Source organism: Mytilus californianus, unplaced genomic scaffold (assembly GCF_021869535.1).
Source record: "Mytilus californianus isolate M0D057914Y unplaced genomic scaffold, xbMytCali1.0.p SCAF_9, whole genome shotgun sequence".
In the NCBI taxonomy this organism is placed as follows: Eukaryota; Metazoa; Mollusca; class Bivalvia; order Mytilida; family Mytilidae; genus Mytilus; species Mytilus californianus.
In genome coordinates, this window is record NW_026262745.1 from 69,835,063 (window position 1) to 69,850,032 (window position 14,970).

At 31.8% G+C, this 14,970-nt stretch overlaps 1 protein-coding gene and 1 long non-coding RNA gene across 9 annotated transcripts in view; one reads left to right on the forward strand and one right to left on the reverse strand.

Annotated features, from left to right (window-relative positions):
• Positions 1–14,970, forward strand: part of LOC127715157 (uncharacterized) — a 112,972-nt gene that overhangs the window by 47,852 nt on the left and 50,150 nt on the right. For all 8 annotated transcript variants that reach the window (XM_052221182.1, XM_052221176.1, XM_052221178.1 and 5 more), the window contains exons 4-6: positions 240–400; positions 826–928; positions 5,369–5,420. In XM_052221182.1, the coding sequence (XP_052077142.1) occupies positions 240–400; positions 826–928; positions 5,369–5,420 (316 nt within the window). The remainder of the gene's footprint in view (positions 1–239; positions 401–825; positions 929–5,368; positions 5,421–14,970) is intronic.
• LOC127715199 (uncharacterized) overlaps positions 1–14,970 on the reverse strand; it is a 507,760-nt gene that overhangs the window by 23,299 nt on the left and 469,491 nt on the right. The gene's annotated exons all lie outside the window — the stretch shown is intronic.

The following is a 14,970-nucleotide window of genomic DNA, read 5'->3' on the forward strand; positions in this document are numbered from 1 at the left end:
CTGATTCACAATTGAAAATGATTGAAACTGGCAAACTTACTTTGAAAATTTTTTATTAAATTTCAATGCTAGCAACACCAACAAAAATGTCAATTTTGATCTCCAGAGTTGTTCAAAATAAAACTGACGTTGCAATTTCCATATTTATTAGAACATGGCTTTGTCCACAAAGTGAAAGAAGAGCTTCATATTAGAATCTTAAGCAAGAAATCTCTATTTTTGGTTTTAATGTATTTCAGTCATCTTGACAAGTACACAACACGGGACGACCCGAGAGATGACCCAGATTACGTAGAGCCACCCAAACCTCGGGAGGTAGAATTAGATCGAGATCCATTGAAAGGATTTGGTTTTGTTGCAGGGAGTGAAAGGCCAGTTGTAGTCAGATTTGTTACTGATGGTAAATTTATTCAGAATTAGTAGGTGCAATAATTATTAATGTCAGATCTGAAAACCTGTAATGTTTCATTGTGCTAAATATAGAATTAAGGAGATGTGGTATGATTACCAATGGGACAACTATCCACCAGAATTCAAATGAATTGGATGTACTAGGGCAACTATAGGCCATCATTGAATTAAAGTATTTTTATTGATTAGAAAATATAAGATTAAAGCAGGTAATATTAAATTTTGTTTGTGTACTTTACAGAGGATGCTTTGATTTGTTATCAAACCTAAAATTCAATTTATTGAAGTTGAACAGCTTTGCATTTAAAAAACTTGCCCCCTTTTTTAAATGCTTCCCCTTCTAGCAGTAGCTTGAAACATATCTATATAGTGGAAATTCAATACAGTGGACAAATTTTATTGGTAACATTTTAGGTGGACCAAGTATTGACAAACTGTTACCAGGGGACCAGATCATCAGAATCAATGGGGAAGATGTAAAGAAAGCTCCAAGGGAATATGTTATTGACTGTGTTCGGTAAGTTTAATGGCTGCTAGCCTTAAGTGACCAAAACTACTACAGTACATGCATTTACATTTTTAGCTCACCTGGCCCAAAGGGCCAAGTGAGCTTTTCTCATCACTTGGCGTCCGTCGTCCGTCTTCGTCGTCGTCGTCGTTAGCTTTTTACAAAAATCTTCTCCTCTGAAACCACTGGGCCATATTTAACCTAACTTGGCCACAGTCATCATTAAGGTATTTAGTTTTAAAAATGTGTCCGATGACCCCGCCAACCAACCAAGATGACCGCCATGGCTAAAAATAGAACATAGGGGTAAAATGTAGATTTTGGCTTATATCTCTGAAACCAAAGCATTTAGAGTAAATCTGTTAATGGGTAAAACTGATTATCAGGTCAAGATCTATCTGCCCTGAAATTTTCAGACAAATCTGACAACCTGTTGTTGGGTTGCTGCCCCTGAATTGGTAATTTTAAGGAAATTTTGCAGTTTTTGGTTATTATCTTGAATATTATTATAGATAGAGATAAACTGTAAACAGCAATAATGTTCAGCAAAGTAAGATCTACAAATAAGTCTCCATGACCAAAATTGTCAGTCGACCTCTTTAGGAGTTATTGCCCTTTATAGTCAATTTTTAACAATTTTTCGTAAATTTTTGTAATCTTCTACAAAAATCTTCTTCTCTGAAACTACGTAGACAAATTTAACCATACTTGGCCATAATCATTATTAGGGTATTTAGTTTAAAAAATTTATCCGATGACTCCGCCATACAACCATCATGGCCGACTTGGTTAAAAATAGAACATGGGGGTAAAATGCAGTTTTTGGTTTATATCTCTGAAACTAAAGCATTTAGAGCAAATCTGACAGGTGGCAAAAATGATTATCAGATTTAGATTTATCTGTCCTGAAATTTTCAGACGAATCCGACAACCTGTTGTTGGGTTGCTGCCCCTGAGTTAGTAATTTTACAGAAATTTTGCTGTTTTTTGCTATTATCTTAGATATCATTATAATATCTAATATCTAATACTATTAATTATGATTTTAACCTTATTTTACATGATTTCCAAAGCATCAGTAAATACAGGTGAGTGACACAGGCTCTTGAGAGCCTCTAGTTTGTACAAACCAAAGTGAGAAATAAAGCAGCTAAAAGCAGAACAAATAAAATATGATCTAAAGTAACTCTTAACCATTCGTGGTATTTTTTCTCACCTGCAATGAAGTCGTGGAAGGACCGGGAGGGAGACTAGGTATAAAGTGTGGGGGTTGTCTGTGTTGACAATTTTTTTTTTTAAAAGTATATAGGTCTTTAACAGTTCTTTTACATCCTTGGCTTTCAATTATTTGGCTTTGAGTGTTCCTGATGGAAGTAAATCCAGAAAAGCGCTTCTGATGCATGAAATTTATAAGTATTTCATTTTTTATGTCCCACCTACCAAACCACCTACGAAAGTAGGAGGGGCATTATGTTTTCTGGACTGTTGGTCCATTCGTCTGTCCCGCTTCAGGTTAAAGTTTTTGGTCAAGGTAGTTTTTGATGAAGTTGAAGTCTAATCAACTTGAAACTTAGTACACATGTTCCCTATGATACGATCTTTCTAATTTTAATGCCAAATTAGAGTTTTGACTCCAATTTCACAGTCCACTGAACATAGAAAATGATAGTTTGAGTGGGGCATCCATGTACTTTGGACACATTCTTGTTTTGTTTTTTTAAATTTGAGATTTTAAGTGGCAGAAAGGAGCTTCATGCTCAAAACAAGTTCACTATGATAAACTTAAACAGTGAACAAAGTGTGGTAACTTAAGCAAAAATGAATTAATTATAATCATAAAAAAATATTAGTGTAATACAACATGATATATGTAGAAAAAAGAACAAATATCATGAAGTATACTTCTGCTGTTGTCTGTTCTGTGGTCGGGTTGTTGTCTCTTTGACACATTCCCCATTTCCATTCTCAATTTTATTATTATCTTTATAGTAAGGTATAAATGTTCACATTTGCCATGACCAAAAGCAAATTATAAATTAAAATGAATTCTTTATGTATTCATAATGACACTATTCAGAAACTGGTTCAGTGTGCGTTCCAGTACATCCAGATAAATGAGTCTTGATTAAGGTTAAAGACGTCAATTGTTAAAATGAAATTATTCATTACTCCATTCACAGTTCGTTTCCGATTAACCAGCGGAGTTCATGAATAGTTAACGAGCGAGGTTGTCATCTGTATATGTAATTAATTTCATTCATAAGCGCTTAACTTTAAATGTTTTTGGTAAAAGCAATTTACCAATTTCATTTGTCTTCTGGTTTTAGTGAATTATATCCCAATTGCTCGAAATGTCTGTTAGCTGCTTTATAAAAAAATTCTGAGAGAAAACTTGATTTTTATGTGTTGGTGTATGTTCCCCAATTTCGGCATGATTGCATTTTTAAATAAGAAGTTACATATATTGGCATTGTAAGATGTGATAAAAAAACTTCCATCAGTTTCTATATGATTATACTTAATAGTAAGTAATACTAAATATTTTGAGGTCAGGAGATTTGAGAAAAAGACAAATATGATTAAAATTGCATAATTTCTATTTTGAATGACTAATACACATGTCTCATGGCTGTCTGCAAACTATAAAAAAAAAAATAGTATATTAAAAAATATTTTGATAAAAATATGAACTTTATTTTGTCTCATTTTGAAAGTGGTATAAAATTTTGTTATAGATACCACTGACTTTATGAAATTTCCCAACAGGCAATCAACTTGACGTCAAATCTCTCAACTTTGACACACCGATAGTTTTATCAATTGCTCATAGCTATAGCGCTTTAATCCAATACTGTCATGAACTTTGGAAGAATGCGAACAATTTCATAAATATTTTATCTAATATTCCAAAATAACCAGAACTACATAATTTCTCTATATTTGGTGAATATATATATTGAAGAAAAAAAACGGCAAATTAGTTTTTTCGACATTTTAGTTTTGTCAATTTGATTAAGCAACTTTTTTAATTTACCTCCAATGTAATTGAGTTGATGCATAGAAAATTGGCTTCCTACTGGGACGTAAGAAGTTGGCTTTGCAAACAAGTGTATTGAATTAATGTAGATAATTAATTTTTGATAGGTTTGTCACATTTTTGCAATTAGGGTATGGAGTTAGTTGTGAAATTGATCCTTCTGACCAATAAATTTTTAACACTGTTCATTATACACCTTGATAACTTTTAATGAAAAACTTACTAAGGGTGAATTTGTTATCAATCGTGGATGTAAAGTTGCAAAGTCTCAAAAATGTTTATGGCGGAGAACATGTTTTACAAGAAACAAAAGCAGTAAGTTAAATTAAGTTTTTAAACAATTTTACTTTTTTTTGGTTTAATTTACCTTAATTTTGGCATTTATAAATTGTTTACTGTTAAAAAATGTATTTCATTTTGACTGTCAGTTGAGGATATGATGCAGGTTCTTTTGTTATCAGAATTTCAATTGTACCTTGACTGAAGCACATGATATTTTATAAGTCTCAAAATATATCATAGATTGCAAAAATAGTCCAATCCTCAAATTATTTTCAAAATTACGTCAGTGCTACTGATAAATGCATAGGGTAATATAAAGTGGCCATAACATACCTTCTCCATTTGTATGCATTGTAGTTTCCTTTAAAGAGATATATGAAATGACCATCTTAAAATATCAGTAAAAAATTAGTTCATACAGTCAATGCAAAACAGTGATAGAAAATTGCATAAATTTCATTTCCTAGACCAGCAAATGTTAAAAAGTTTTGAGTATAATGATGTGAAAAATTATCAGGTTAAATCATCTTTTTGTATAAATTCATATTTTTTTATGAGTTTCTAGAAACGCAAAGGATTTATTAATAAATGATGTAGGGTATTCGTTCAGTGTATGTTTACCTGTTTTTGTTTATATGTCTTTTTGATCGAGTTAAGCCATTTCAATTGATATTTTATAGTGTGTCTTTTTATGTTGTAATTTTTCACTACTGTTTCAGGTTAGGGTGAAGGTTGGTGCCTCTGAAAACGTTTAAACATGCTGCATTTGTATGCACCTGTCTTAAGACAGGATCCTGATGTTCAGTGGTTGTTTGTTGGTGTGGTTCTTAAGTGTTTCTTGTTTCTTGTTTTTTTATATAGATTAGACCGTTGGTTTTCCTGTTTGAATTGTTTTACACTAGTCATTTTGGGGCCCTTTATAGCTTGCTGTTCAGTGTGAGCCAAGGCTCCGTGTTGAAGGCTGTACTTTGACCTATAATTGTTAACTTTTCATACATTGTGACTTGGATGGATAGTTGTCTCATTGGCACTCATACCGCATCTTATTTATATATACATAAATACAGCAGCAATCATGTCTTTAACTTTGTCTTTGCCTTTAATAATTGAATTGTTATTTGTCTTTGTAGATCCTGTAAAGACAAAATTTCTCTGACTGTTTGCCAGCCATACACCGATAATGTAAGTATCAAAATTGTGTCTGTTAAATAGAGGATTGATTGATTGTAGTTTGCTTAATGCCTGTATAAAATGATCATATGGTTAGAATTATTGATGAAAATCTCAGAATTAGTTATCAAGATTAATAGAAAATCTGCATTAGCAGATTTTTTTTTTCTCAAATTGGACCTTCAACAGTTTTAAGACCGTTTGACCAGCTGTTATTTGTTAGCTGCCAGTTTGTATTTGATTGGCTATTTATGTCGCACCAAAGGACTGTTGACTGTCTGCTCACATTTTATTGGCTACTACATGTATTTATGCATCACAAACAACTGTGTAATATTTATAAGCAAAAGATATAAGAAAACAGTTGCAGGCTATTTAAAGGCAACATTGCTTTTGTTTAACCTAGAAACTGTTATCCTTATTTATTATTTTAATTTAGATTTAAAATCAGGGAATAAGACTAACATTTCCAACTAGGGGCCCAACCTGCCACAATGTGAAAATTAACATAAGCACTATGGGCATTTTAATAAAAATTTTAGGGGCCCAACCCAAATTTTAGTAGTATTGGCTACTGGGCCCCTGCTAATCCTTTTTATAGTTTGCGGTCGTATATTGGTATGACGTTGGCGTCATCGTCGTTGTCGTAGTCCTCGTCCAAAGACACATTGGTTTTCACACAGTAACTTTAGTTTAAGTGAATGGATCTCTGTGAAATTTTACCTTAAGGTTAGATACCACAAAAGGAAGGTTGGGATTGATTTTTGGGGTTATGGTACCAACAGTTAATGAATTAGGGGCTAAAAATAAGCATTTTTCTAGTTTCCAGACAATAACTTGTGGAACGGTGTATGGATCTCTCTGAAATTATACCACAAGTTTACATTCCATTGGGGGGTTATGACTCAAACCGTTTAGGAATTAGGGGCAAAAAAGGGGAAAAACAAGGGTGTCCTGGTTAATGGGACAATTACTGTAGTACAAAACATAATTCAAAGCAGTGTAAGGGAGGTAATTCAAATACATCATTTGAATTACCTCCCTTACACTGCTTTTAAATTATCTATAAAGTAATGGTTAAAGACAATTTAAAAGCAGTGTAAGGGAGGTAATCCAAATGCAATGTTTTGATTACCTCCCTTACACTGCTTTTAAATTATGTTTAAAGAAATGCATATTTATAAAGGAAGCTAGACCAGTAAAAAAATCCATATGAAAGATTTGACACCATATTTTAAATTCTATTATAAAATAGATTAAAGTTAGCACTATGGTAAATTTAAATGGGTAATTATGGTTGCAAACTCCATTGGAAATTTGAATTGAGATTATGACCATATCTTGAGGGAAAGAATTTTTGGGGTGGAAAGAGAAATTTTGGGGGGTCATTTTTTTCTCATTTCAAATTTCAGAAATTAAAAAGGAAAATTCTTCAAATATTATTAAAGTGTGTGTGTGTGGGGGGGAGGGGGGGGGTTAATACGCAACAGCATAGTGTATTGCACAAAAGCAAAAAAAAAAGGGGGGTAATTTTATTTTTTTTTTGTAGGGGTAGGGGGGTCAATTCTCAACAGGAAAGTGTATTGCACAAAAGCAAAAAAGTGAATATAAATTCAAATCATATAACCAAGTCTAAGTTCTTTGACTACAGTTATTCTGTGTCAGAAACCTTTTATGTGTCAAATATTTAATTACAATTCAGACCTGTATCAAGCGCGAATATTGCCTTCATTTTTGCCCAAACTGTTCAGGGTTGGACTTCTGCGGTCATATCCAGCTGAGCTTTGCGAAGCAATTTATTCCTCCTTAACCTTACATTACTATTATGAGTGAGTGACAGTATGGGATGCAGATTAAAAAAACCAAATGATATGTATGATTTTCTATGGGCTCTACACATGGTTCTGGAATAAACTTTTCAAGTACTCTTGTGATCAAAGTTAAAAAAGCCAAAAATTTAAAGATTTGAATTCATAAAAAGAAAAATACCTAAAGAGAACAGCTAAAACCATCTAAGGTCAACTTTGCCTGAGAGTGGGGATTGCAACCTTAGCACAATAGCATAATATTGTGGATTAATTATTACTCTAATTTGGATACAATTTTAAATGCTCAACAAAGCACAAATTTTCTATAGGCTTGCATATAGACACTGGCAATACCAAGAAACAAATATCCATGAAAATACAAATTTTCCTCAATCCACGAAAATTGGTATCCAAGTAAATAAAGAAATTCACAGTAATATGAACTGGAATCAACAATCTCAATAAGAATTTAAATATTGCCAATACCATTCAACTACTGTATATACTACCGTTAATTCATTTATTCTATAAGAAAGTAATTTCATTTCATACTGTTGAACCAAAGCAAACCCAGTGAACTTTCTCTTTATTACTAATTTTCAGTTCATAAGGTTTAAGCAGATTATTGTCAGTTTGAACAATAAACAGAAAATTTAATTTAGAAGATAAGAAGAGGTTTTGTTTACAAATTTTTATGTTAAATATTTAGCTGTATTTATCTTTTCTTTAAATAAACATAAAGACAAAAGTAATTTGAAAATAAACACAAAAGTTTGACAATATATATAGCTCCTGTGTTTTTAAAGTAAACTCTTAATAAATTGTTTACCCTCTCCCAGCAAGATTATTTAGCTGCAGAAATTCAAAAATGGTATCACTATTTTAGAAAGAACTATATTTAGACGTTTTACATTAATGTAATCGCTATTTCAGAAAACAGAATATTTAAAGATTGCTATTTCAGAAAACATAATATTTAAGGATCACTTTTTCAGTAAACACTTTCTTTAAGCTCTATTGCTAAAAAGGTATATAATTAAAACATCAATTATCGCACATTTTGCTTGCATTAAAAAAGGAGAGATCCAATTATAGGCTGATTTAAGTCGGTTGGAATTCCAGCTGATGTGATGCTGCGGATAATGGCAACCATTGACTTCTCCAGCTGATTGATAAATTTAGAAATCTGAGTCGCTTTATAGGGAGTTTTTATATGGAAACATTTTATTGGTAAAATACACAGAAATTTCTTTTTGTTGGACATAAAGATTGATGTCTCAGATAAAGTTCCTGCTGGGTTGAGTCTAGAAGTTGTAAGAATTCTGTTTTTACTAGACTTAAATGAGGAACTTTTGTTGGTTTCAGTTACGATGTATATAAGCCTTTATTTCTTATTTTTGACTATTCTGCCCCATTATAGATAGACATAAATGTCATTTCAAGGAATCCAATTTTTACAGATTTTCCTAAAATAGAATCATATCAATAGATTAGGATTGCAATTTCTGGATACTTTCTTTCATGTTTAGCCCTTCCTTGAAGACTTTGTGTAGATTAGTTTTGCAATTTTTGTCGAGCCTGCAACTTTTGTCACAAAAGCGAGACATAGTGATCCTACATTCTGTCGTCGTCCTAGTCGTCAGCGGCGTCCACAAGATAAGATAAGATAAGATAAGAAAACTTTATTTTGATTCGGCGTAAGTTAAAAGACACAACACAAGCTCTAAGGAGCTTTTGACCGAATATAAAAACATATACATAACATAAAAACAGTCTAATTTGACATATAAAACAACCTGTTATACGAAGTTAAATCTCACTTACATAGCATGCAATAAAAATTTAGCAACAAATTTAAAATAAAATAAAACATGCTAGACCAGAGCAACCAAAAGCAACATAAATAATAAACATCTCAAGAATTATCTGCAAGCAGAACAGGGACATTCCAAACCGTTCCAGGACTGAACAAGACTTTTAAAATGTGAAAAACTATTTTCAGTCCTGAAATGGTTTGAAAGGCTGTTCCATAAAGTAGCGGCAGCAAATTTGAAAGATTTTTTACCGTAACGGGTTGACTTTACCTGTGGAACATCCAGAATATTTACATACCTGAAAGAATACTTAGATTTTTTGACACTCACCAAATTTTGTAAGCACACAGGAGCTATATTATTTATAATCTTAAAAGTTTCTAGAGCCATTGTTCTAATCCATCTAATCTGCAAGGAGGGCACCTTAGCTTTAAGTAAGAGGTCCTCGTAGGGGCTGGTAAAATCCTCATATTCAAAACGGAGTGCTCTTTCCTGCACCTTTTCTAATTTTTTGGAATTTTTCTCAGTGCAAAAATTCCATGCCAAAGGACAAAAATTAGAATTAATAAGAATAAAGGTATGAAAAATAGTAAGTTTACTAAGTCTATCCAAAACTGAGCCCAAATGTTTTAAAACGTTTAATTGCTGTGATGCCCTCCTACAGATTGAGCTGATATGAACATCAAAATTTAACTGATAGTCAATTTCAATGCCTAATAATTTTACTGTTTTTTCACATGTAAGGTTCGAGTTTTGAATATGTATAGATGGGTTAATACTTCTACTGTCTCCTGGTAGTAATATGGGATAAGACATGCCAGTATATATTTGGAATTCCTGATAATTTCAGCAATGGTGATATGCAGAGGAGAGATTTTTCAGGATATCAAATGAATTGACGGTTGAACACTTTCTGATTTTCTGAAAGGAATTATTTTCAGTTCTATATAAAATTAAGAATCCTTAGAAACACTAGCCTTAAGTTATATGAATAGATATATGACTTCATTTCACTGTTATAAAAGAATGTCTGATAATTCAGTGTAGGAAGGAGAAAATCAAAAATAATTTCTGAAAGCGCATCGATTTTTTACTAACCAAAGTATTTTATTATCATTTGAATTGCTGAAAGGGGTATTTCTTTTGCTATAAATTCTGAACCTTATAGTAATTCAATTCTTTGCTAATTGACATTGTGATTGATTTCAAATCATTTGAGGCCCTGTTGTGTAAGTCTGCTGACGTTATGAGTTGGAAACTGTATTGTATTTTTTTTTGTATCTACCATTGTTTTAGAGCTGCTTTTAAGGCATCCTTTATTTTTAAATTTTAATTGATGTGTAGATGGATGGTCTTGTAAATTGAATTTGGTCTTGAATAATTGACAACCAAATGGTTAGTGATGGTAGTATACAAGTTTGGTAAATAAATTGGTTGATTGATTATGTACTAGCAGCTTATTGTCAAAAAGGAGGAATTTTTATGTATTAGAATCTTTCAAAATATTTTTGGAAATTGGGAATTAATTGGAAAGGATGTAATTAAAAGATTTCTTTGTCATGTTTGAGAATTAAACATTTTTTAATTTGTTCATTTGCAAAAAAATATCAAGCCGCACCTTATATTTGTAGATTTCAGATTTTACTTGATGATTTGTCAATGGTCAGATTCTCCTGTATTTTGTTTTCCAAAAGGTTGACCATCAAGTTTAAAGTAAATGACATTTTACCACATTAGTGAATAGGATACAGTGTCATTGGTCATCATTTGTTACAAAGGAGTAGGTCCGGTAAGACCCCTTTTTGGCCCAAAAATATAGCAGTTTTACAAAATTGTTAAAGTGTAAACTTTTAGCTATTTATTGGAAAGTAGAATACTTCTGCTACATAAATATGGGCTGTGTTTGACAATACAATGCACATATATCGGGTACTAGCACCATTAAGTCATGCTAAATTACTGAAATCTTCCCAATTTTAGCATTTGAGTTAAATTTTAGACGGTTTCCGTCTTAAATGGAAGTGGCCGCATTTGTGTTCATTCTTAATATTTAAATGTATGTTGTATTTGATGATGATACATAACATATATAAAGGTTGAGAGTGAACACGGATGCGGCCACTTTCATTTTTGACAAGAACCATCTGAAAAGTGACATATTATGGCATATTTGATAGATTTTCCATATTTAAGCTTGCATTTGAGCGTCTAAAACGACTAAATCAGTTCAAATCTTTCACAGAAACTAATTGAATCGACTGAAGTAGACATTTAAGTGTTTAAAAAGTGTCCAAAATCTTTTATCAGATGAACCTGAAATTTGAGGCCAAAATAGGCCCTTACCGGACCTACTCCTTTTCCACCTTGGCTGAAGATTACTTGGCTTATTACAGCTCTTTTTATTGACAGGTTATTTCCAAAAATAGTTCCCAGAAATTAACTTCTGTTTCGGTTGTCAGGGAATTTTGTTCTTATTGTGCTATATACTGCTAGACACTTTCAAATGGATCTAGAAGGAATGATATACAATCATTTTTTATCCTTTATAAATCCTGTTAAACCTTGTTTTTGATTGGTAATAAATGAAAGGTCATTAAAAATCCTGTTTTTGATTGGTAATAAATGAAAGGTCATTAACACATCCTGTAGTTTTTATCAACCATTATCAGGCTATTAAGAAAGTGAGATTAGGACAGCAATCAATTGGCAAAGATTGTAAAGCTGTTATGTTGTCTGAATCTAAGTGATATTTAGAATTGTGAAGTCTATTATCGTTTGTCAGATGCCAACAGTAGCATGCTAGGCTTAAATAAGCTGTATGAACTACTGTGAAATTTTGCAAGTAAGGAAATAGAAAATTCAAAATGAATTTAAAAATGGTATATAAAGTTATCAATAGAATTTCAGTGGCATACACATTAGGCTTATAGAAGCTGGATGAGCTGTAACAACTGTGCAATTTGTAAAGTGAGGAAACTGAAAAATCGAATTGAATTTTAAAGGGTATATAAGTTAAACGAAAAACGTTCAGTAGCATCAATAGATTGTATAAGTCTAAACTTTAAAAGAGCATATTACTATTTATAGAAAAAGATTTGACATGCTGTCAGTATATCAAATTAGTACATATGATTACCTTTTTAGCTCACCGGGGCCCATAGGGCCCCATGTGAGCTTATGCCATCACTTTGCGTCCGTCGTCGTTTGTCGTCTGTGATCGTTGTACGTCGTCGTAAACTATTTCAAAAATCTTCTCCTCTGAAACTACCGGGCCAAATATCTTCAAACTTTAACTAAATGTTCCTTAGGGTATCTAGTTTATAAATTGTATCCGAAGTTTTGATCCATCAACAAACATGGCCGCCATGGCTAAAAATAGAACATAGGGGTCAAATGCAGTTTTTGGCTTATATCTCAAAAACTAAAGCTTTTAGAGCAAATCTGACTTGGGGTAAAATGTTCAATTGGTCAAGATTTATCAGTTCTGAAATTTTCAGACGAATTGAACAACCCATTGTTGGGTTGCTGCCACCGAATTGGTAGTTTTAACAAAATTTTGCAGTTTTTTGTTATTATTTTGAATATTATTATAGATATATATAAACTGTAAGCAGCAATAATGTTCAGCAAAGTAAGATCTACAAAAAAGTTAATATGACCATAATTGTCAATTGACCCCTTAAGGAGTTATTGCCCTTTAAAGACAATTTTACACAATTTGTTCATCAAGTTTGCTAACATTTAAAAATCTTCTCCTCTGAAACTACTGGGCCAATTACCTTCAAACTTTAACTAAATGTTCCTTAGGGTATCTTATTTATAAATTGTATCCGAAGTTTGTATCCATAGACAAACATGGCCGCCATGGCTAAAAATAGAACATAAGGGTCAAATGCAGATTTTGGCTTATATCTCAAAAACTAAATCTTTTAGAGCAAATGTGACATGGGTTAAAATTGTTTAATTGGTCAAGATCTATTGGCCCTGAAATTATCAGACGAATCGAACAACCCATTGTTGGGTTGCTGCCACCGAATTTTAACAAAATTTTGCAGTTTTTTGTTATTATTTTGAATATTACTATAGATATATGTAAACTGTAAGCAGCAATAATGTTCAGCAAAGTAAGATCTTCAAAAAAGTTAATATGACCAAAATTGTCAATTGACCCCTAAGGAGTTATTGCCCTTTAAAGACAATTTTACACAATTTGTTCATCAAGTTTGCTTACATTTAAAAATCTTCTCTGAAATACAGGTGAGCGATTCAGACTCTTGAGAGCCTCTTGTTTCTTTTAAAACAAAAAAAAAAGAAAACAGTGCTATTATTTTGAAATCATATTTTTGTCAAATATTCCAGCCGGCCAGGTTGACCAAGGTCCAAATTAACTCTTATGCAGAATATTTGTGCAGCTAACTCATATCAATTCCATAAAACTCTCATATTATATTCAATAAACTGTCAATTTTGTTTTTATGTAGCTGGAATCCCAGGTTAGTCATAAGAAAACAGTAAATTTAACCATCATTTGTAGCTTGCTATAATCACACATCTGATCATGGACACGGCTCTAAAATAATCTCATTTTATGGTTTTAGTTTTACAGTGATGGATATTATAATTCTCATTAGAAACTATTTTTCCAGCCTTATTCCTTTTTTTAATTAGTTATTTTTTCTAACCATTTACAAAAAAAAGATGTTATACCTAAACTGAGTTTAATAATTTGAATGGTTTTGCTGTGAGTTTAACATTGTTTGTTTTGATCCATAATTTATCTCATTCTTTTCTTTGTTAGATATTTTATTTACTTGATATTTTTTCTTTACCTGTCGATTAATATTCCTGATACCGTAATTTTAGAGTGCCAGCTAGAGTGCCAGCGCTCAACCCCCTTATTTCTCAGAGACAATATTGGAGACTGAAGGTTATAAATAAGTATCCCTTTGGAAAATGAAAGAAGTTGTATTTTGACATTATTAAAGTTTAAATTCTTGCTCTTATTGATCTAAATATGCAAATTATTTATGAAATTGATTGACCCTTTACATTTGCTAGATGTCTTTTTCAGATTATAGTATAAATTCTTAGTTATTGAATGTGTATCAACAGTTTGAAGTTTAAATATTTAGGTTCACTCATTCATCAAATAATTATTGTCAGATCAATTATATATGTTGCATGTATAATTTCATTAAATATATTTAAAATATTGCTATATTTCAGTTACAAAGTATATAAATTTGAATTATGCACTGTTTAAATTGTATTATTTTATTAACATATGAATAGCATGAACTTTGTGTGCATGTATGAAAAAGGCAGCTTAATTGAGTTTGCATTTTTTCATTTTAAATGATACCTAAACGACAAAATGCTTAATATAGTTTGAAGTCATTTATATCTGTAAAGAAATTATACTGATTAATTGTCAAGTTGTGGGAACATCTTTTTCTAATGCAAGATGACGTCTGCTGCCAATTCCACAGTTGATGAGGAGAGTCATTGGCAACGCGATGTGCAATTGAATTCAGGGATAATTCAAATATTTCATATTTAAACTAACTAAAAAGCAATTACAAGTAATAGGAAAGAGATATCTATACCCCATGCTACAATAAGCGGGGGTATATAGTTTTGACCCATCGTCAGTCATTTTCTTGACCTGATGCTATTTTACTCCTATACTTTTTATCAGATTGCAATCATTCTCCTCCACATATACCCACTCCTGAATCTGCCTGAAATAAACACCGAAAATAATCATATCTTAAAATAGACAGAAAAAACGATGCCATCAGGTCATTATCTGTTGCCCTTTATACGGGTGGGTGAGGGGTTGGGGGTATTGTGAGTTCACAACAAGTTCTTAAAAATGTCATTGCATAGTTTTCATACCACAAAAATTTAGTACTTTTAGTCTTTATTTTACACATAAAT